Source organism: Diorhabda sublineata, chromosome 8 (genome assembly GCF_026230105.1).
Source record: "Diorhabda sublineata isolate icDioSubl1.1 chromosome 8, icDioSubl1.1, whole genome shotgun sequence".
In the NCBI taxonomy this organism is placed as follows: Eukaryota; Metazoa; Arthropoda; class Insecta; order Coleoptera; family Chrysomelidae; genus Diorhabda; species Diorhabda sublineata.
Window position 1 is genome coordinate 16,751,943 of NC_079481.1, and position 24,661 is coordinate 16,776,603.

The 24,661-nt window shown below is 31.5% G+C and overlaps 1 protein-coding gene across 3 annotated transcripts in view; it reads left to right on the forward strand.

The window, feature by feature from the left end:
- The window catches only part of LOC130447949 (protein diaphanous), a 141,138-nt gene that overhangs the window by 36,548 nt on the left and 79,929 nt on the right, over positions 1 to 24,661 (forward strand). For all 3 annotated transcript variants that reach the window (XM_056785023.1, XM_056785022.1, XM_056785024.1), the window contains 2 exons: positions 13,873 to 14,049; positions 22,611 to 22,927. In XM_056785023.1, coding sequence (XP_056641001.1) covers positions 13,873 to 14,049; positions 22,611 to 22,927 — 494 coding nt within the window. The remainder of the gene's footprint in view (positions 1 to 13,872; positions 14,050 to 22,610; positions 22,928 to 24,661) is intronic.

A 24,661-nucleotide genomic window follows, 5' to 3' on the forward strand; every position in this document is an offset into this window, starting at 1 on the left:
TAGAAAAATTACGAATTTTAGAAAACATACAGTGAAGACAAATGCAGATACTCAATGTTGTCCATTTACTTCAAGACAACAATGCATGCGATTTTTAAAACTTTACAATACATTTTGCAACATTCCTGACTGCTCCATTCTTCTTATCTCTGTGGTAATCCTATTTTTTAATTCCTGAATATTGGTAGGTATAGTTTTATAAACGATGTTTTTAAAGTGACTTCATAGGAAATAGTCTAAAGGATTCATGTCTGCTGATCGGTGGGGTCATTTGATAAATCCACCCTTCCAATCCATCTTCTGGGAAACAAAACTATTTAGGTATTGCCTCTCCACACACGCATAGAGAGGGGGGCACCATCTTGTTGTGGCCAAATATTGTCGTTTGGGAGATTGTTTGAAAATGTCTAATAATGAAGTTTTTTTTCAAATTTAATTTAAACATACTTGAATTTGAAAATATCCAGACCAACTCAGGTATAATGATACTATTTTCCAATAAATCTAAATACGCCGGACTATTTAAGTTACCCTCAACGGAAAAGATGCAATTGATTTTATCGCCTATTATTCCAGCTCATACATTCAGTCCTTCGGGATATTAGGTGTGGGATTCACGCAACACACGAGGATTGCTACTGACCAGTATTTACAATTATGCCCATTTACGTTTCCATTAATACAAAAAGTGGCCTCATCGCAAAACATGACATTACTTAAAAAATTTGGATCGTTTTGATTGTAACATTTATCCAACATTAGGTCTGCAAATTCTTCACGTCTATAAAAATCGTAATCTGACAACTCTTGAACCAACGTTACTTTGTATGGATGGAATTAATTATGACATAAAATTTTCATTACGGATGTTTGCGAAATATCAAGTTCTCTAGATATTTATCTAGTGTGCATCGACTTCTAACAGGACAAAAACATCTAAAGATTTGTTTTCAATTGATGCAGTTTTTCTGCGCCTTGATTAGGATAAATCTTTTACTAAACCATTTTCGTTAAACTTTTTTAGTAATTTACCGACAGTAGATCTTGTTATTGGATTTCGGTTAGGATATAAATTCACCATATCCTAATATCATTAAAAAGTCAATTCGTTCTTTTTCAGATAAACGATGTATTATGACTTTCAATCAACTTCAACAATAATAATTTATTGAAACGTCAAATTTGTTATTGAAGCAGTCATGGCCACCTAAATGTATTATTTTAACTACGGCGGAGATAACGCAAATGTAGCTGTATATTCAAGAAAACAGCTTAAAAATATTCGATTTTCTCATTTCTCCCATTTATCATTTTTGGCAAATTAATGATAAACACACCAGGGGCAATTGAAATAATAATTTTGTTCAGGTTTATTATGTCATTTGTTTGTAGTACGTGGTTAAGTGAAGTTTCGAATTATATGTTTTGTGTGAATTAGCATAGTAAATTGAATTAATGGCATCCATAAAAAATCGTGGTTGCATAAATTACAATGATATTTGTTACGTGTGTGGCAAGTTTACTCCAAAAACACAAAGAAAACCAACCACCAAATTAATTGGCTTAAAAATTGTACTTTGATTGTCTTTTTGGTCAAGGAAATGACGTTTGAAGTTTAAGTATTGGCTTAGCAAAAAAACCAAACATACAAATGTTCCTGCAGCTCGTGGTCTTGTGACTTATAGGCAAGTTTGAGTTGTTCCTGTTTACAGCTTAAAACGATTTAATTGGAATCCGACAAGTTAAAAGCGAATATAAAAAGGTGAAGAGTTTATTCCTGAACTCCATGACATGTCACATAATTTCATAGAACAGAGAAACTATTAGTTTGGACTGTAATTTGAAACTTTTGAATGTGCAAAAATTTAGAATTATATATTTTTTTCTTCCATTAGTGCAATTGGGTCATGTATTGACCATGCGTGAAAATATTACTTTGTTGCTCAGAAAGTATAAAGACAGGTTTAAAGATTGGATTCAAGAAATTTCACTATTTCTTATGTTTATGCAACAGCAGAGACATCAAAAACTACAAGAAAATTTTGTGGAAAAAACATATAGAATGAAGAGGAAAATATACCAAATGTACTATAATAATTCGGAAGAAAAAGTTTTTTAAAGCTCTTAGTAAAGAAAGTGGCATTTGGGGAAAATATTTTCTACATTGAGTCAGTCAAAAAGAAGACATTTTTATTGAGCCATAAATTGATGAGTGGTGAGTGAAGGTTTCAAATATTTGAGGAACATATCGCTTAAATTGAGTCACCTGTAACCAGGTTTTTCCATTGGGCCACAAAATTAGTGAGTGGTGAGAGAAGGTTTCAAGCATTTGACGAAAATGTTTCCTAGATTGAATCGAACAAAGTTGAAAGAAGGCATTTTTACTTGGCCACACATTGGTGATTGAAGGTTTCAAGCCTTTTAGGGGAAATGTTTTATAGATAGGGTCAAGTAAAATTGGAAGAGGGCATTTTTATTTGGCCACAAATTGGTGAGAGTTGAGTGAAGGCTTCAAACATTTGAGGAAAATATCTCTTAAATTGAGTCACGCAAAACAGAAAGCAGGTTTTTCATTAGGCCACAAATTTAGTGAGTGGTGAGTGAAGGTTTCCAGCATTTGACGAGAATGTTTTCTCGATTGATTAAAGCAAAGTTGAAGGAAGGGATTTTAGCTTAGCCACAAATTGGTGAGTGAAGATTTCCAGCATTTGACAAAAATGTTTTCTAGATTAATTTAAGCAATTTTGAAAGAAGGAGTTTTAGTTTAGCCACAAATTGGTGAGTGAAGGCTTAAAGAATTTGAAGGAAATAACTCTTAAATTGAGTCACGAAAATCTGAAAGTAGGTTTTTCCATTGTGCCATAAATTTAGTGAGTGGTGAGTGAAGGAGAAATAACTCTTGAATTGAGTCACGGAGGATTCAAGCATTTTAGAAAAATAGTTCCTTGATTTAGTTACACAAAGCTGAAAGCAGGTTTTTTGATTGGACATCAACTTTAGTGAGTGGTGAGGTTTCAAACATTTGACGAAAATGTTTTCTAGATTGAGTGAAGCAAAATTGAAAGAAGGCATTTTTATTTGGCTACAAATTGTTGAGTGGTGAGTGAAGGTTTGAGCATTTGAAGAAAATATTTCATAGATTGAGCTAAGCAGAACTAAATGCAAATATTTTTATTGGCACGTTATTAAAAGATTTATTCAAGCTTGTAAATCTAGTTAGTTGTTTGGTTAACATTCGAAGCTATTATTTATGGATATGGTAACTAAAGAGACGACAGTAATGTTTTTTTTTTGTAAATGATTCATTGGACAACATCAAAAACATGTGTTTCATTTTCAGAAAAGCCACAACATTATTTTTTTTTGCAAAAATTGTAAATTTGTGCTTTAATTTATTTTTTTGGATAATTTTTTATCTTTATGCGACCTGTTATGTTTTATATTATATTCAAATAAACTTCAATTTTTTTCATTGTTACAATTTTATTAGTCCTGTATATCTAGAAAATGTGAAAAAATCTAATTGATCCAGCAGAATACAGCAGATATAAAATCATTATTTTTTGACTTAATCTTTAGATATCTGCTAGATCATGTGAACGAGGTTATATCTTGGATATAAATTGGAATATCTTCTATACATCATATACACGAGAAATTTCCAAAAAAATCATTACCTGATCTGTATTCCAAATTGCACATTCAAAAGATAATTTAAAAAAAAAACAATTTAAATCTGCTATTCATCCTTTGTGTAATAATTTTTTGATTCATTCTGTTTTTTATTATTTAAGAATATTTAGTTGATTAGTCACAATGTAAAAAGTTAACCTTGTCACAAGGTAAATACAGCTGATCGTTCTTCAAAATCTGTTTGTATCTTGTCGTACAGGGTCATTCTATATATAACTTATTTCTCATATTACTAACTTCAAAGAGGCACCAATTATGAAAATGCATCGCGATTTTATGGACAATATTATTTCGATCATTATTGGATGATGTAATAAATCATCACATAGAATGGCGGATGACATGAATTGTCACAAAAAAGATCACAAGGTTACTAGAATAAAAGAAGTTTTGTGACAATAACAAGATGCGCAGTAGACAAGTGACGTCACCGGTTCTTCACAGCTGTGAATTCGTTAGTTAGAAATATATTCGTTTGTATAGCCAGATCAGCAAGAGATAACACACATCCTTATAACTCGAACATAATGTTAGTGAGGTTCTGTTTGACATAAAAATATAAACAAAACAAAAATGTAAACATAATGACGTAGCTGGTGTAGCTGATCGTTTGTTTACAAAAACATGCGCATGTCTCAAACCATCTATTATTCTAGTAACCTTGAGTGATCATAAGTTTGGCTATCCAACTCTCAATTCCTGAACTCAGATATTCAGTTATTTAAAAAAGATATATAAACGTCAAATTTTTACCTGTCTTTCAAAAATTATAAAAATAACTAATTTTGTAACAGAAGAGACCTAAAATCAAGATGATTTAGAAACATAAACATACATAAAAATTCTAACAAATAAGAAATTAAAGGCTTCCATACTTTATTAATTTGCCTCAAATATTTATTTGATGAATTTGAAGAAAAAAATTCTACTATATAATGTCTTAACTATGACATATATACACTGTGCTTCAATAAAATGTTGCTTCCTTCGATATCTCTAATTCCGTGTTATGAGGTCAATTCAAGGAACTAGGTCAATTCTAATCTAGAGGTGGCTCACTGTTTATAGTAGCTTCAAACTTCATTATTCTTATTCCACTTTCTGCCATTCTTCATATTATGTATAATTCTGTTGTGAGAAAACTACTGATTATTTTGTTAGAAAACTGTACATCCTGTTCTTTTGCAAAATTTCTTATATAATTTAACGGAAATATGTCATCATACTGTATAGAAGGTCTTGTAGAAGTAAAGAAGCATGAATCTCAAACAAGTCCTTCTAACAAATCCATATTATTGAATCGGTATACATAGGCTATTGGACAAATATGTTCACATTGGTCTGCTTATCAAACACCTCCCCTCGCATCTCACCCACTACCAATTCTCTTTAACAGACAATTAAGATACCATTTTTTAATGATTAAAATTTTCAATTTTCAAGTTCAACTTTTAATTTTTTACACTTGACTACAATAAGTGATTTTAAGAATGTTTTTGTTCATATAATTTTAATGATTACTTAATAAAAAAGGTACAAACGAAGGTAAAATTTAAGAGAAATTGTTAATATTTTTAATTGTAAAAACATGATAAATCGACATTTTTGTATAAATTTTGGTAATTATCTAAAAATCATCCTTCACTCCCTAGCGACTTGAGGTTGTGGGGGGTAATAAAGAACAGTGTACTTAACACAAAAGAATTATTCTAGCCGTCGGTCATCCTTTGTTAAATAAACAGAGAGGGTTAACATAAAAATTTGACATTTTCGGAATTACAAGTGTGGTAACAAATTATAAATTTTATTTGAAAATATATACTCGTAAACTAAATAGTGAAAATAATATGTGAAAAATGTATGAAATTAATTCAGTGGAATTATGAACAATTATAATTGTTAATTGACGTAACCATAAGTAGTTATTATTTTATCATAGAAAAATACATATGGAAAAGTTGAAAATTCAATAACTATTTTTTTATGGTAAAATAGGGGGGGTGTTAAAAGTGCACGGAAAGAAGTTGTATAGATAGTGTTCATGAGTAGAACCTAACTTAAAAACAATGACCGACGGCTAATTCTACCTTTTATATATTGTAATTACCTCCCTCTAACACCCCCTAAAACCCTATGTCGATATGAGGTAGGGGATCATTTTTAGATAATTTACTAAATTTTTTTTTCAATTTGTTTGTTTTTTGTATAGATTATGAAAAAAATATAAAAACTTCATTTGATTATTTGGAAAAAAGTTATCAACAATTATATGAGAATGAGTGCATTTTCATGAACATTTAAAGTCATGAAACCAATATAAGTTCCCATTTTTTTTTATTCTCATAATTTTTTTCGTAAATCCGCCGTGAAAACGAAGATTTAAAAAAAATCATCGAAATAGGATGATTTTTCGATTTTCTAGCGCGTTTATGGTAATATTTAAAGTCAGAAAACCATATGAAATCTTTAAGTGAGATAAAAAATGAATAAACAAACATTTTTCAATTTTTTTATTAACTGCGAAAGTACAAAATTACCATAATAAATATGATAATTTTACCTTTTATTATCTCCAATAAAAATTTTTTGTTGCTTAAAAACCTGAAAAGAACAATTGATATATATATATATATATATAAATTTATATATATATATATATATATATATATATATATATATATATTGTTATGGTATGAATATATTCAAAATAAATTATTAAATAATAATAAGATATAAATAAAGCAATAAGTTCAGTTCTGTTATTCGGTTACTTAGAGCACTTTATCACAATAAAATAAATAACATTCTTTATATTAAGTTTTGGCCAATTTGTGTGACATACCAACATAAATTTTAAGGTTATAAATGATAAAATATAAAAATTTTGACAACTGCAATGATAAAATTAATAACATAGGAATGAAATAAATACGACAAAGAAATTATAGAATAATATTATTTGAATAAAGTCACAATAATTTAAAAATTTAGAAATGACAATTTAGTAACTAACTTTTATAATAAATATCATTGGTTAAAAAAAAAACAATTAAGAAAAGAATCAACAACGGGAAAAATTTTTTTAGTTTAAGTATTTCTTTTAGTATATAATATTTGAGTTCACATTTCCATATAATTTAGTTTTATGAGTCTAATTACGAGTATGAATGAATGAATGAATGTTTGTAAAATAAAATAATTGTAATAGCTAGTTAAGAAATTATATATTTTGAATATTTTATTCATTATAAAGAACAGACCCGGTCTTAAAACTATTATCATCTGACCTTATAACCATAACAATTTATCGCAATAAAATTTTTTAATTTGACCTCACAATAATACCCTGAGAATAAAAAAAATAATAATAAAATAATAAAATAAAGAAATTCAAATAATTATTAATGGCGCCCAAATTAAAATCTGATTTTATTTAAAAAAAAATTTATAAAAATAAACATTACACATTATCATACCATAACAATAAATATATATATATATATATATATATATATATATATATATATATATATATATATAAATTTCTTATTTCTTAAACCTTTTTATGCATCTAAATGTTCTTGATTTTAGGTGTCTTCTGTTTTAAAATTAGTTTTCTTAATAATTTTTGGAAGAAATATAAAATTTGACGTTTCGACTTCGAAGAGACCTAAAATTAAGAACATTTAAATGCATTATATATATATATATATATATATATATATATATATAAAATATATATATATATATAAATTATGTATCGGTTTTATATATGTATATCAATTAATAGCGCTGGGCGCTGTGTGATGGAACTATAATAAAAACGTTAGTACCCTGTTTATAAAAAATAAAAATTCGAAATATATGGCAGTGAAAAGTTTAGTTGGATCACCCGTTATGTTTGTTTACTTTAAATATCATCAAAACTGATGTAAAATGCTGCAAGTATGAATAAAATATTACATGATTCATTGATTTTATTTCGATATATGACGGAATCTTTGAGAATTCTAGTCAAAACTTTGTTAATAGTTAATCCTAAAAAATGAGATATGAGTAAAGTAATCATATGGTATAAATCACGCTGACACACCCACACTCATACAAAACCACTGAATACTAAACAAGTTCTAGATAAAAATAAATATTACGTAATAATATTGAAAACACATATCAAGCTATTAACCACAAATATCTGCTAAAGATCCGAAGATCTGATTGACATAATTTTGCTCATAAGACAAACGTGTAAGAGGGCAATCGAATCACTGAATTAAAATTTGCATAATTCCAATGAGAATCAACTGACTAGAAGTTCTCATTAAATGTTGAAAAATTTTAAAGTTACGAGGATATATTGAAAAATTCTTAGCCTACTATAGAACTAAACAAAATTTAAATGTCAAAATTTCACTCAACATATTCTCCTGTTAATTGGATATATTTATTACAGCGAACCTGCAACGTCACTAGACCTTTCAAAAAAATGTTTTTTCTTGCTCTACAAACCAGTCCTCCACAGCTTTTATTACCTTCTCGTTGAAAGAAAATTTACGATCTTTTAAACTTCCTTTCAGTTCAGGAAAGAGATGATAGTCGGACGGAGCCAAATCTGGTGAATAAGGAGTGTTTTCTAGTAATTCAAACCTTAAATCACGAATTTTTTGCATCACAACATGAGATTTGTGTGCAGGGGCGTTGTCCTGCAAAAACAAAAAACCTTTGGATAGCTTTCCGCGTCTTTTTTCTTTAATTTTTTCCTGTAGCGTGGTAAGTAATGTCAAATAGTAATCTCCAGTTATTTTTCTACCCTTATCCAAAAAATTAATCATGATTACTCCATGGCAATCCCAGAAAACTGAAGCAAGAACTTTTCCAGCAGATTTTTGGACACAAACCTTCTTAGGTCTTGGAAAACCAGTATGTCGCCATTCCATCGATTGTTGCTTTGTTTCTGGATCGTAGAAATGTACCCAAGCCTCATCCATAGTAACAATTCGGTTTGAGAAGTCTACATCGTTTTCAAATCGAGCACAAATCGAACATGATGCTTCTCCCTTGCACGCTTTTGGACAACATTCAAACATTTGGGGATCCATTTTGCAACATTTTTTCTCATGTCCAAATTGTCGTGAACTATATAATGAACGCGTTCGTATGAAATATTCAGTTCTTCAGATATCCGTTTTAGCCCAATTCGACGGTCTGATAAAATCATGTCATGAAACTGCATCGATATTTTGGGGACTGACACAGAAACTAGCCTTCCCGATCTGTCTTCATTTTCAATGGAAAATTTACCTATTTTGAACCTTGCAGCTCAATTTTTTACGGTCGCATACGAATGACAATGATCACCAATGGTATTAAGCATATCTTCGTAAATCTGCTTGTCTCTTAACCCTTTTAAATACAGGTACTTGATGATGGCTTGATACTCCAATTTTTCGATTTTCACAATTTCGGTGCACATATTTTTTCTTTTAATTTATAGCGTAACTCTGGTTTACTTTTTTGACGGCAAACTTTACACTGACACTTCTAATAAGTTATTGTTCGTTGCTATGGTAACGCAATATTTTGTTTATGCATGGAACTGGTGTAGGCTTACTAGATATCAATACATCCTCGTATTTGAATCTAACTTTTGATTCAAAACAACTTCACTATATAATATTTTTCTGATTTGTGAAAGATAAAGATACTCTTGTACAAAATTCAAATTATTTAACAAACTTCGTATACTGCTTTAAAAAATTGATATCTTGTTGCATTTTAACTTTTAAACCAAGCAGGACTTATTATCAAGAATAACTTTTTTTGTTTATGCATGGAACTGGTCTAGACTAACTAGATATCAATATTTCATACGAACGCTTTCATCGTATAGTTCACCAAAAGCGTGCAAAGGTAGAAGCATCGCATTCGATTTGTGCTCGATTTGAAAACGATGTAGACTTCTCAAACCGAATTGTTACTATGGATGAGGCTTGGGTACATTTCTACGTTCCAGAAACAAAGTAACAATCGATGGAATGGCGACATACTGGTTCTCCAAGACCTAAGAAGGTTTGTGTCCAAAAATCTGCTGGAAAAGTGCTTGCTCCAGTTTTTTGGGATTGCCATGGAGTAATCATGATTGATTTTTTGGATAAGGGTAGAACTGAATAACTGGAGATTACTATTCGACATTACTGACCATTCTACGGGAAAAAATTAAAAGACAAAAGACGTGGAAAGCTATCCAAAGGTGTTTTGTTTTTGCAGGACAACGCCCCTGCACACTAATCTCATGTTGCCATGCAAAAAATTCGTGATTTATGGTTTGAATTACTAGAACACCCCCCTTATTCACCAGATTAGGCTCCGTCCGACTATCATATCTTTCCTTGACTGAATAAAAGATTAAAAGGTCGTAAATTTTCCACCGGAATCCACTGATAGAGACGCCGAAGAGCGTCGAAATGTATGTACAGTGTAGTTTTTTGGATTAGGTAAATTCAAATATGTTGCGATAAGCGAGGGAATTTTTGATAAGGTATTGATACCTGCAACTTGGGTTTTGCATTTTCCATTTCTATACTGCAAAAAGAAATGATCTGTTTTGACATTTGTGGGTCGTTGGTTTTTATAAATGTTTACCAAGTTTAATCTATTCTCAGATATTTCACCAATAACAGTAAATCGATGTTGAACATGAGTTTATTAAAGCAACCTGAAAGATGTTACAAATAATATCTAAGCTTACATTAAAATGTTTTGGTGTCATACCTTATGCATGAGATAATGTTTGTCTGGGCTTACAACAGAAATTTATTAATTTCTTCACAGCAAATGTTTTAGATTTTTTGGGTCTATAGCCAATTGATTTATTTTTCAAATATGTAATGAGTTTCAAGTATTTACTGATGTCTATGACGTTATTTACCATTAGGGTGCCTTTCAGTTTTGAATAAGTCGATCAAAGGGTTGAAGACTTTTTGGATTTAGTTTCAAAGTAAGCTAGTAACACTCTTTCTGTGAAGCTGTTTATGCCTTTTTTAGTACACCACTCCATAAAACAATTATATTTATTTAAATACTGTTCCTTGGATTTCTCAGAGAGAACATTCGTAGTCGTTAGGTTAGGTTAGTCGTTGCAGTTGCCGATTCAACAACATCTTCTGGTGTGCAGTTTAAACTTTCTTCACTATTACTCTCCATCATTAATAATAATACTACATTTCTTTTAATTAAACATAAAACGGATTTTCTTGAACGAATATCGAGAGAAAAAACGACAGTTTATCGGAGAAACGAATTGACATGATAAATAAAGCGTTCTTAGCCCATTATTTTGATAAAACAATTTTATAATTGCGTTAAAAAATGCAAATGAATTAAAAAAGAAAACGTGAATATTATAACGAACGTAAAAAAATACTTTTCATAGTTACTAGAAACTTTTCATCGTTAAGAAAAAGTATATTTATAACGCGTATGTGAAAAGTATCGCAATTATTGTTTATATTTTGGTAATCAGAATTTTCTCAGAAAACGGTAAATCACGGAAAGAAATTTAACATAAAAATACCCAATTAACTCGACCAATCACTAATATGGAAATTCACGAGTCATTTTCCAAAAAAACGGTTAATCAATCAAAGATCATATTATGTATTTTATGCTCCAATATTCTAATGTACCTCCAATACACGTCGGGAAAATACCTAGATTGTACAAATTTAAAATTGTAATAAATACATACCATAGGAAAACAAATTATGATAAAATGGCACGCACTTGATGATGATGATGATGATGATGATGATGAACAAATATAGTCAAAGATTTTCGCTTATCATTTTTCTAAATCATCGTCCAGAGTTCTTAATATCGGATCCTTATTTTATTTTTATTTGAGAAAGACTTATGCACTACTCAGCTTAAAGCTGGTATAATTTATCTATCCCGGATATAAGGTATCAAAAGGATTAGGCTCAGTTCACATAATGAACATTGGCACGCATTTTGTAGCAAGTATTCAATATCACAATCTTCTGGATGTCGGCGAAGGTGGTTTTTGGTAATTCCAGTTTGGCAATGCTATCATAGGGTCTTAGGCACGACACCGGTTGCCGATATAATAACTGGGACTGTTTCCACATTTTCGCTGTGCCACATTTGTTTAATCACAATCACGAGATCTGCGCATTTGGTCAATTTCTCCTGGTGTTTGTTGAGAACGTTGAGTGTTCATTACGGCTATGTCGACGAGAAGAGCTGAATTGACTCTTCTATCAACCACCACGATATCAGGTCTGTTATTTGTCACCTTGCTGATAATAGATCTGTCGTAGTAGTATCTAAAACTATCATTTTCGCACCTTGAGAAAACCATATAGCAGAAATTCCTAGTTTTTTCAAGCACATCTAAGTTTTTGTTAAGTATAATCCTTTCAGTGTATACCAATATGAATGTTACTATATCATTAAAATCAATTGGATTTTTTTGTTCCATTGCTCTTGAATATTGAGCAGTTACAAAATAAAAAAAATATGAAATCGGGTATTCCCATGCTTAAACGAAATATAAGAGGTCTGGCTGGAAGTCTTCTTTGATGAGGGCCTTTAGGAGCTTTGCCGTTTATTGCTTTACCGCTTCCATAGACTCGAATCGGATCACTTTCAAAGCAGATTTTCGTTTCGTCGCAAATAATAACATTTTTCATCAGTCCGGAATCTTTTTCTAACCTTTCAAAAAAATATGAGCAGACCCCTTGACACAAGAGCTTTTCGTCTCCGTATAAAATTTTTCTAACCGTTTCTTTCTCGGCATACAGCCTCGGCTATCATCCGGATGTTCATTCGACGATCTGTACGCACAATTTGGTTGATTTTGATCATTGTTTCCGGAGTTGAAACAGTCACAGGGCGACCTGGGCGCTGGTCATCTTTAGTGCTCTCTAGGCCCTCACTAAAGCGCTTACACCACTCAGAAGAATTGTTCCCATAGGATCTTGCAACAATTTATAGGTCAGTCGATTTTTTTTTCAATTTAACGAGAAATTTAGTTCTTAGTTCATATTATATGAGATGTTAATATTGTTCAGGTTTTTATGCATATTTTAATAATTTATTTTTTAAAATTTGTTATCTTTCAATACTCGATTAATGATATTTAAGTGAAATCATTTCTTGATACAATCTAAACATCAATACCGTTACATATCCTTTGATAAAACGGGTAGACGTGGTAGCTACTGCAATCACTACTATCGCTCTGTCCTGTTAATACTCGAAAAACACAAATAATATCTAAAATGTACTTTTTCTTCTTGCTATGATTTGTTCCTAATAACGGGTTCAATATTTTATTCAAACCTTGTATCTACATTCCCATCATGTCATACTTTTTGACTCTGTTTCTAAATCAACTGACTCTTATCCATGTAGTCCGATGTAAGTAAATGGCAGTCATGGAAGAACAACTCGTGTATTTTGCATCAGGAGAACGAACCTGCCCATAACGCGCTATCTGTGAATCAGTATTTGGCCAGTAAGCGCACTCCAGTGCTTGAACACCCGCTGCACTCACCAGATTTGGCACCGTGTGACTTTTTTTGTTTCCGAAGATAAAATCTGCTTTGAAAGGGACCCGATTTGAGTCGATGGAAGCGGTAAAGCAAAAAACGGCATAGCTCCTAAAGGCACTCACCAAAGAAGACTTCCAGCACTGCTTCGATCAATGGTAAAAAACGTATGGAAAGATTTGTGGCGAGTGGAAGGGAGTATATTGAAGAGGAGCATTCGAATGTAGAATAATTTTATTTTTTCGTAATCAGTCTCGTTATTTAATAGCCAGACCTTGTACCATTCAAAGTAAAATATATAACACACAGACACTGAGAGAGAACTAACGTTTACATGCCGATGGTATAATATGAATAGAACAGGAATTCCATATTGTGCGGCAGAAAATTCGTTGTTTCAGACTTACCACAAGCGCGACAAAAAAATCAGTCTCTTAATTGTCAGACCTCGTCATCCCTCTAGGTTCAGTGAGAATCCTTTTCATATGTAAATGTCAGTCATGTAGAACTTTTCCTGCAGTTTTTTTGCTTATTACCTTTTATTGTGAAAAAATCAACAACTATTTTATTACGTTCGTCGAAACATTCATATTTTCTTTTGTTATAGCTAGAATCATGGTTCAAAACAAGCAGTACGAAAAAACCAGCGGGGCAAAGGCCCACCTCCACGCTGACAGCACGTCCCAATTCGGAGATAGATATAGGAGACGCTGATGATGAAAATTTAAAACTAATCGACGTAATGGGCGAAAAAGAAGTTAATTTGAAAATCGAAGAGTTGCTGGTGAGTAACTTAATTAAGTTACTTTGAAAACTTTACTTTTCTTTCTAAATAGAACCAGGTTTTTCACTATAATTTGACCCCTTTTAATTCTGTAACTAATCGAGATATGAAAAATGTTTTACGCTAAAGTTGAACGAAATTTATTCAGAAAATTATCCAAAATAGTTAATCACAAATATTCCTCAAATAATTCCTCATCTGAGAAACTTGCTCATAGCTGCCTGAAATAGTAGATATACGTTTTTTTTAATGCGATTCCTTATAATATATTTCTTCATATAATCCTCGTTCTCAAATAGAGTATTTAAAAAGTCGACACCATTTTCTTTTCAAAACCGCTACGAAATAATCGCTCTTTATACAAATAACTAGTGAAGAAAAAGTTACATAATTTCCTTTTACGATTATGGTTTGAAGGAAGTGTAAATTCCAGTAAATAGCTGAGCTAAAATAAAATAAAAATATCAAATTATAGGCCGATATAGCTGATATTTTATATTTTATTTAAGTTTTAAATTAAATTCCCCGACAGGAGACTCTTCCTCAGAAAGTAGTATTCGGCATCAGTATTTAAATAATTGGTACTCAGGTGGGGTGAACAATTAATATTAAATTAGATCTTGATTTTAGGTCTCTTGTTTCAAAATTAGTTTTTTTGACAGTTTTTAATATAAAGATAAATTTTGACGTTTCGACTTTTCTTAAGTCTTTATCTTAAAGATAAGACTGGGACTATGGAAATCCGGGATGGGATGGTTGCAGCCCTCAATTGATTTTCCAGTTGTTGGTTTGAGTTGAATTTGTTTGTGGTGTACCGGTTGAGTCCTTTGAGTGTGGTTGAAACTCCAATCTGGCAGCTGTAGTACAGCGAATGTAAAGAACAAAATAACCACAAATGTACTAAAATTTTCTTTGATTTAAAGTGTAGAGGAAGAATTCGAATACATTCCTAGGTTTTCTAGAATTTCTCGAATGTTAAAATAAGTAAATCAGAAGTGTGTCATAATACGTGAACAAAGGAATATTCAAAATGTTTGAAGAATTTGGCAAAAAATGTTAAACAAGTAAAATATTTGTATTATGAATGGCAGTGTACTGTACATTATATATATATATATATATATATATATATATATATATATATATATATATATATATATATATATATATATATATATATATATATATATATATATATATATATATATATATATATAAAATTTCAGTAATGCTAGAAAGTTGAAATTCTGCAATTTTCGTCATTCGTAAAGAACTAACCACGGGTATTTTTTAATGTTCCTGTTACAGAGGTGAAATTAACAACCCTTACTTTATTTCATATTAAAACTTTTTTTCTAGATATTAATTATTCTTAATTTTTTTGTCCAAAACCAATAGCTATAGAGGAAAAAAAATAAACACCAGAAAGGGGTGGGTTTGTTATAGGAATATATATACTGTGCTTTTCAGATAAAAGTATCCACCTTTAATAACTTTTGTAATACTGATATTTAGAAAAAATCCAAAAACACGTCAATTTATGTTGGAAGGGGCAAGCATTATGGCTTATTTAAACTTACTGGAAAAGCCACCCCCTCACCCCTAGCAGCATCCCCTTTATTTTTTTAAATTACTTTTCATATTTTTTATGTAAAATTTGGATACTCCTCTTTGAGCTGATTTCAAAAATGTATAATACTTGTAGGTTAAAGTGGTTAGTTTATGAGATAAACAATTTTTCTTTTAAGAGCACAAATTTTACTTATTATTTACTTTCACCTTATTTGCCTATACCAAAATGGGTTGTACAACAATTCAAACTCTTTAATCTTTTTAACTGTGCTATTTATTATGAAGTTACAATAAGTGTTCAAAATGAGTACCATTCACTTCCATACAATGGTATAATCTATTTTGAAATGCCTCTCTGACATTGCTTAATACGGCTGGATTTAATTGTCGACATTCATTTTCTATCCTCTCTCGTAAATCATCCAGAGATTCTAGTTGGGTAGCATAAACTTTTGTTTTTAAATACCCCCATAAAAAGAAGTCTAGGTGTGTTAAATCCGGTGACCTAGGTGGCCACTCCATCATCTGCCCCCTTCTACCTATCCAACGAGCGGGGAATGTTTCGTTTAAACATTGTCGGACAGGCATAGCATAGTGTGGGGAAGCTCCGTCTTGTTGAAATACCAGTAAATCTTCGGAAAGGTTATCATCATTTTCTATTATTGTTGTAATACGTGGGTCAACCCCTTCCCTGAGTAACTCAAGATATGATTCACCATTTAAGTTTCCGTTGATGAAGAAAGGTCCAACTATGTGGTCTCCTAGGATACCACACTAACCGTTTAACTTTTGGGGATGTTGTGTATGGAATTCACGCATAATATGTGGATCACTTTCAGCCCAATATCTACAATTATGCCTACTTACTAAGCCATTTAATGACCATGAGCATTCATCAGAAAAGCAAATATTGTTTAACAATTGTGGATTGTTATTGATAATTTGCGTCATTGATTCGCAAAACTCTAGACGACGATCAAAATCATCTTCATTCAACTCGTGCATCAACTTAACTTTGTATGGGTGGTACTTGAATTTATGTAGAACTCGGAAAACTGTAGAAGATGAAACACCGATCGCTCTACTTATTGTTGACAACGATTGGGGTTGTTGAGCCTCTAAGCTGACTTGCCCTAAAATTGCCACTTGGATTGCTTCGTTATTTACGAGTCCCTCTCGCTTATGCACTTTATTGCAAACAGACCCTGTTGTGGTAAATTTCTCCATCAGTTGAATTACATACTACATATTCTAGCAGCAGCTCTTGCACAATTATTATTTTGGTAGTATAAACCTACAATTTCAATTCTTTCTTGCAAAGAGTAAACCATTTCAGAGAAACAAATTAAATAATGTATCAAATTACACTATCAATAGTGACTACAAATTCTAGTTGACAATGTCAAACTTTAATAAAAAGTAGAGTTTTTTGTTGTTTGGATTTTTTAAGTAGAATAAATAGCACAGTTAAAAAGATAAAAGAGTTTGAACTGTTGTACAACCCATTTTAGTACAGGCAAATAAGGTGAAAGTAAATAATAAGTAAAATTTGTGCTCTTAAAAGAAAAATTGTTTATCTCATAAACTAACCACTTTAACCTACAAGTATTATACATTTTTGAAATCAGCTCAAAGAGGAGTATCCAAATTTTACATAAAAAATATGAAAAGTAATTTAAAAAAATAAAGGGGATGCTGCTAGGGGTGAGGGGGTGGCTTTTCCAGTAAGTTTAAATAAGCCATAATGCTTGCCCCTTCCAACATAAATTGACGTGTTTTTGGATTTTTTCTAAATACCAGTATTACAAAAGTTATTAAAGGTGGATACTTTTATCTGAAAAGCACAGTATATATATTCCTATAACAAACCCACCCCTTTCTGGTGTTTATTTTTTTTCCTCTATAGCTATTGGTTTTGGACAAAAAAATTAAGAATAATTAATATCTAGAAAAAAAGTTTTAATATGAAATAAAGTAAGGGTTGTTAATTTCACCTCTGTAACAGGAACATTAAAAAATACCCGTGGTTAGTTCTTTACGAATGACGAAAATTGCAGAATTTCAACTTTCTAGCATTACTGAAATTTTAGTGACCACTTTTTAAGGGAAATATCTCGGAAAAGGTTGGACTGAGGAAATTTTGCTATGCTGAATTACTGCTAGTTGCAGTAAACAGAGTGTTCAGTATTGTAATTTTAAGTAGGTACTTCCGATTCGATGGTCGGATTGAGCTGAAACTTTTTACACAGCCTTCTGTTTCCCAACAATTTTTTAATTAATGCTTTCTCGTAGTTAATTTAGTGCAGGAGGTACTTATTTAAACAGATATCAATTACAAATATTGAGAGTCATGGATAAATTTGGTCGGTCTGTCGTAATTGAATTTTACAAATGTAAACCATGTAAACCAAGCAACAATCAGAAAAATTATGAAATCTTGTGATTAGTGAAGTGAATTGGAAGTTAGAATTAAATAGATAAATGAAATGTTGCAAACCACACAGAAAACAGAAAATTGAGTTTTTTTCATTTACAGAAACCCTCAATCCTCTGAACTGCCACAAATATATTATATCTGATACCAAAACGTGCTGAGGTCATTTAAAATATTTCTGTACGAGGATTGCTACTTGAGTTTTGAAATATGGCAACACTGATGTGAATATGTCAAATCTGACATTGTCATCATAAAGTTTTACATTTTTAATGATGAACGTACTCAGAACTTTCATACGAATGCATTTTCGTGCGATGATTTTCTATGAGTGGATTGAACAATAGTGTGCCGATCAACTTTGCTTCGACTTTTGGTGATCAAGCATCATCTCAAACCACCATGTTTCGCTGGTTTTCCGAATTCAATAGTGGTCGCATTTTGCTACATGATGAATTTAGTGAAGGTCTTCCAAAATTGGATGTTGTGCCAGAAAACATCTATGCTAATATTGCAAGATCATCATGTGACATACCGTGAGATTGAGCCATACTTGGGCATTAGCACCACTTACATGCATTCAATATTTCATAAACATTTGACTGTCAAAAAGATTTGTCAGCGTTGGATACCGCATAATTTGACAGTTCGTATCGATTGGTGCAAAGAAATGCTGAAAAAATACAATCGCAGTGCTTCAGAAGACGTCTAGTCAAGTCGTGCTAAATCTAACAAAAATTATTCCCGAACGAAGCACTTCGAAGCAAAAGGTCGCCTGTTTTATCAGAATAACTGGACATGTCGCTACCGTTCCATTAGAGCAAAGTAGAACGATTAATTCTTTATGGTGTACCAGCATTTGTTTGCCAGAAGTGTGCGGAAAAATCAGGGAAACCAATCGCAAAAGACGAATCATTTTCCACCACGACAATGGGAGCTCTCGCACATAAGCTCAAAGAAAAACGCCTTTTCTTTAGGATTAGCTGGACATATCGCCACCGTTTCATTAGAGCAACGTAGAATAGTCAATTCTGAATGATGCACCAACATTTGTTTGCAAGACTTGTGCGAAAAAATCAGAGAAACGAATCGCAGAAGACGAATCATTTTCCACCACGACAATGCGAGTTTTCACATATTAAAAACGTTTTGGAACAGTCGAAACATCGAATTGATGAGTCATCCTCCGTACAATCTTTGTTTGGCACCCAATGATTTCTTCTTATTCCCACAGATCAAAAATAAATTGCGAGATTAACGTTTTTCTACACCTGAAGAAGCGGTTTATGTGTTCAAATTACATGTTTTGGAAGTACCTCAATCGGATTGGAAAAAATGCATAATGGAGAATGTTTTTTTGAAAACAATAAAGCCATATCCATTTATGAATATTCGTTTTTATTTTCCTACCTCATAACTTATGTAACAACCATCATATTGATTGTAGCAGGACAAAACTACGAACGTTTCAGTGTGAAAATATACTATATTATACAGGTAAGAAACATTAGGTAAATATTTCTTGCAAGTATAGAAGTTAACGAATTATGTGAGGAATAAAATTTTCTCACGTGTCATTGTACTATTTTTAGAGATGCGTGGTTTCTATGTGTTGAAAACGAGATGCAGAATTAGATGGATAACTTATATTACATTAACTCATGTTTAATTTTACTTAAAATTGAAATTTCCACTTATATTTGAATAATTTTGGAACATAATTCCCGTTTGATTTTAATATCGGATAATTTTATTGAAAGTGGAACCTTCATTTAATCATTTTTTCATTTTCCAAGTCCATTACGAAAGTTAATAGTTAAAACAGCCTGCCATTGAAACCAAAAATGAATTTCCAAAAAAAATTTTTAAACACACTCTCACCAAACAATACTTTCAATCTGAGATGTCAAAATTCTACATATTCTCACACATTAGCTTTAAAACTTGTAAAAATCTGTTTTTTTTTTGTTAGATAATTATGTAGAAAAACATTTCAAGTGTCATAAAAAATTATTTTTTAAGTGGACAAACAAAAGAAACCGTTGAAAACTATATTATTTTTTCCCGAAAGTAATTCGTAAACGATTTTTGCTTTTAAAAGAGGGAGATGGACCTACCTTTTCTCGGTCTGACGAAGAGTCACTTTCTATGTGGAATATATCGTTAATTTCCGCCATGTACCTATGTCCTAAATTTTACCTTAATCTCACAGATTAGTTTTAAAGCTCATTTTTGTTAGAAAAAAACAACTTTTTTACGTGGAAAAACAATTAAAGAGACCGAAGAAAAGTTTCATGAATACTATCCCAAAAATGGTTCGTCCATTAGAATGATTTGTAAGTAGATTTATGCTTTTAAAAGTAGTTATATGAAAACGAATGATGCTGAACGTCTGGGACTGTTAAAAAATCAGGTCCTTTTGTTAACGACTGCGAATAAAAGTATACGTAATTATTTAATGCTGATCAAAAGCTCGCTTGTATTAAAAATGCAAACGACTGTTTGGATATCTTGAAACATAATCCAAATGACTATTGCCGGTGATATGTGACAGTAAATGAGCCTTGGGTATACCATTATACTTTAGAAACAAAAATACAGCCAAAATGATAGACTTTATCCCAACCAGGGCTGGATTTAGCATTTTGGCGCCCCTAGGCCCAATTATTTTCTCCGCCCCTTAGTTTGGTTAAAGTTACTATGCTGAAAACCACTATGAAAAAATTGTAATAGGCTTCTATGTTAATATCTTGAACACTACTTCAAGATGCAATTTGTCACATTTACCTGATTCTGGGCCTAACAAAATGCAATCTCAAAACACTTTTAACAATTTTATGTATTAAATCAAACTCAATCGTTTGATAACTTTCCAGGAGTGCTTGACGTTCTTTAACATCAATATAAACAATTTTTGCACCGTAGACGAAACGCGGATTCACCAGAACATATCATAGACCAAATAACAATTAATACATATGAGTTACTTGGGATAAATCAGCCCCCCAAGTAGATTTTTTAGGCATTAAAATCATGGCGAACTGTCTTTTTGATTCTCGTTGTACTCCACTATGTGAAAATGAAAAATTATTTCTTTTATTAATAGAGTTTATGACATTTGAATATTTATCAAAATTATATTTGACACCTACCTGCATATCTACAGTATTCTTATTTAAAGCTAAAAGCAATTTGCGAAATTATTAAGATTTACTGATTTTTAAAAGCTTTATAAGCATATAATTAATCTCAGTAATGAACAAAAAGTATAGAACTTCATTCGATAAAGACTATAATCTATCTTTGAAAAAAAACATTAATTCTAATGTGCTCTCAAGCAAGCAGATGTCGTTTTTTCGGTCATTGCCATAGTGGTTTATGATTACAAAGGTATAATCTATTGATAATTTAGAAAAAAAGAAAACAATAACTGAAAATAATACTGATTGGCCGGAACGTTTTAATCCTGGACATGTTGTCTATCACGACAATGCGCCTACTCAATCGTCCGTTATATTTGCAGAAAGATCAGCCGAACGTACGATTTAATGCCCTTTTCATCATATTCATTTGGTCTGACTTGTTTCTAAACTTGAAAAAATGGTTGGATGAAAACCGATTTCAGACATATGAAGAGGTGATGGCAGAGACACTTCCAAAAGATTATTTTTTCTATGGTTTAAAAAATTGTTGTTGAAAGGTGATGGTAAAAAATCAAAAACTGTTTTACAATGAAGTATTCCATCAAATCGATTCAGTAGAAAAGGGACAAACAAAAAATATATCTCATTTCAAGAAATAAAATTTCATCCATTATGTTGGAAACACTTTTCCGAAATCATTATAAAAAATAATTCCATACAATTGTTGTATAAAACATTTCCATCTATCTCTGTAACAAATTTAAAGAGGCGTCAATTCATAGTGAAAAACTCTGTATATATTTTGAAAATTTATTTTATTGTGTATATTAAAGATAGTTAATTCAGTAAATATTTTTTTCTCCAACCATCAAAATTGACATTTTTGTACTATTTTCAGGTGCAAAAGCCATCAATTCCCTTACCGTACAAAAATTTGCTCGTTGCTTAGCAACACTTTTAATCCTAGGGTTAAAAACGCTACTTTTAATCCTAGGACTAAAAGTACTACTAAACTACTACAAAAATTATATGATTAGTACGTCTACTGACGTCTACTTGACAATCGATAATTACCAACAATCCCAGATATCCATGACTACCGACTTGCTATCGCTGTTATAATTAATAGATGTTCAAATTTATTACCAAATTATTAACGATTTTTGAATAAAGCTAACTTTATTTTAATTTTGACTTGGTTGGAGAAAAAATAGTATATATCATACGGACTAAAAGTGCCTATTTTTACTCGCAATTTTGCATTCACTCGACTGCGCTGCGCTCCGCCTCGCAACTGCAAATATTGCTCGTAAAAAAATATGCATTTTTAATCCTTATAATATACTATTTCCAAATGATCTCTCAAAATTATGAAAATTATGTTACAAAAATTTTTTTTTTTAATTTTTCAGAGTGACATGAATCTGAATGATGACAAGAAGAAACCTTTAAGGGATATGCCAATGGAACAGAAGCGAGCTATGTTAAAAATGCAAAACAAAAAGAAAGGTCAACAAGACACAGGAAGCAAATTCAATGATCCCGAGGATTATTACAAATATCTTGATCAACATATTAATTCAGAATATTTACAATTGAACAAATTGATAAATTGTGTAGAAAGTTTAAGGGTAGCATTGACCAATAATCCACTTAGTTGGGTTGAAAAATTCATTGCTAAAGGGGGTGCTATAAAGATTGAACGAGTCTTGGATATAGCATTGAAAAAGTAAGTATATTTTTTGGATAATTAATTTTTTACCGGACTTATAGTAGTAAAGAAAAGATGAAGGCGTAGATAAAAATCAAATGAAAGAAAATCCAAAGGTATAGCCAAAATTCAGCTTTCAAAGCGAAATTCTCACCAAATTTTTTACAATGAGTCAGTGGTCGATATATGTTAAGATTGTTTTTAACAATCTGAACCCACTTGTCGAGTAGTGACTATTTGGGGAAGTGGTGGATTCTCAAAAATGACAAGCATCCTTTTTGGGTTAAAGCCTAACTTCTCAGAGGCTTAATTATTAAAAACATCTCACGTTTGAAAGATTAAACTAATTTAATTTAATGTAAACTAAATGTCTTCTAATGCTTATCCATTAATGGATCTTCGCGACCACATTTTTCATGGCTTCTCTATCTCTAGCGGTATGGATTAATGTCTGAATATCTTGTATACCCGTCCACTGCCTCACGTTCCGTAACCATGACATCCTCTTCCGTCCCAATCCTCTCTTACCTCCAATCTTGCCCTCGACTATCAGCTGAAGGAATTGATATTTATGGCCAAGATATGCAATCTTTCGTTTCTTCACGATGTTAAAGAGTTCACGGTCTTTATTGAGATGCCTGAGAATATCCTCATTCCTCACTTTGGCAGTCCATGGTATCTTCAGGATTCTACGATATACCCACATTTCGAATGCTTCTAATTTGTTGATGTTTTCCACCTTAAGGGTCCAACCCTCCATCCCGTAAAGAAGCACTGACCAAACGTAGCACCGCACAAGTCTCAGTCTAAGATCAAGATCAAAAGTCGATACATGTAAATACATTTTTAAATTTTATGAATGTACTTCGAGCTTGTTCAATTCGGCATTTTATTTCACCGTCCGACGACCATTCCTCATAGAGCCATGTTCCTAGATATTTAAATTTTTCTACCCGTTCTATAGGTTTTCCATTATATGTTACTCTAGATTTTCTAAACGTATTCGCTTCCCTAGTGATAATCATGAATTTTTTTAATGTTGATGTTTAATCCCATGTTTTGGCTATGTCCGCCTACTATATTAATTAGTTGTTGTAGGTCATCTATATTATCTGTAATCAGTACTGTGTCATCGGCGTAACGTATGTTGTTGACCCAGACTCCATTGATTTTGATCCCAATGTCTCTATCTTCAAGTGACTCTCGAAAGATGGCTTCAGAGTATATATTAAACAGGAGCGGCGACAATATACAACCTTGACGTACTCCTCTGCGAATCCGACTAAACTAAATGTATTGTCCCTTAAATGACTTTTTTTTATATAACCATATTTGCTATTCTCAAAAACACAATACGACTGGAGGCACATAACCTACAGAAAAAAAAACAATAAAGTAGCCTAAATAATGTCATAAACTCAGCAATAAAGAAAATCCCAGTATCTAAAGTGTTCTAAAATCAACCCTCCCCAAGCTCTCTTCAAGACAAACTCAATTCCACGAATACTAATACTGGAGTATCAACCATAAAGTGCTGAAACTGGTTGGATCAAAACTTTTAATTTGAATTCGAATAAGTAGTTGACAATGTATAGATGTATATAGAAAGGAAATAAATTAACAAAAATAATTCATTTAAGTAAGCTTGACAGACATCATATAAATGTTCTCGAAACATTTAAAATTTAAACCGTTTATAGTACAGCTTCGGGAAAAAAAAATTATAACAAAAGTGACTTCGAGAAAAACCTG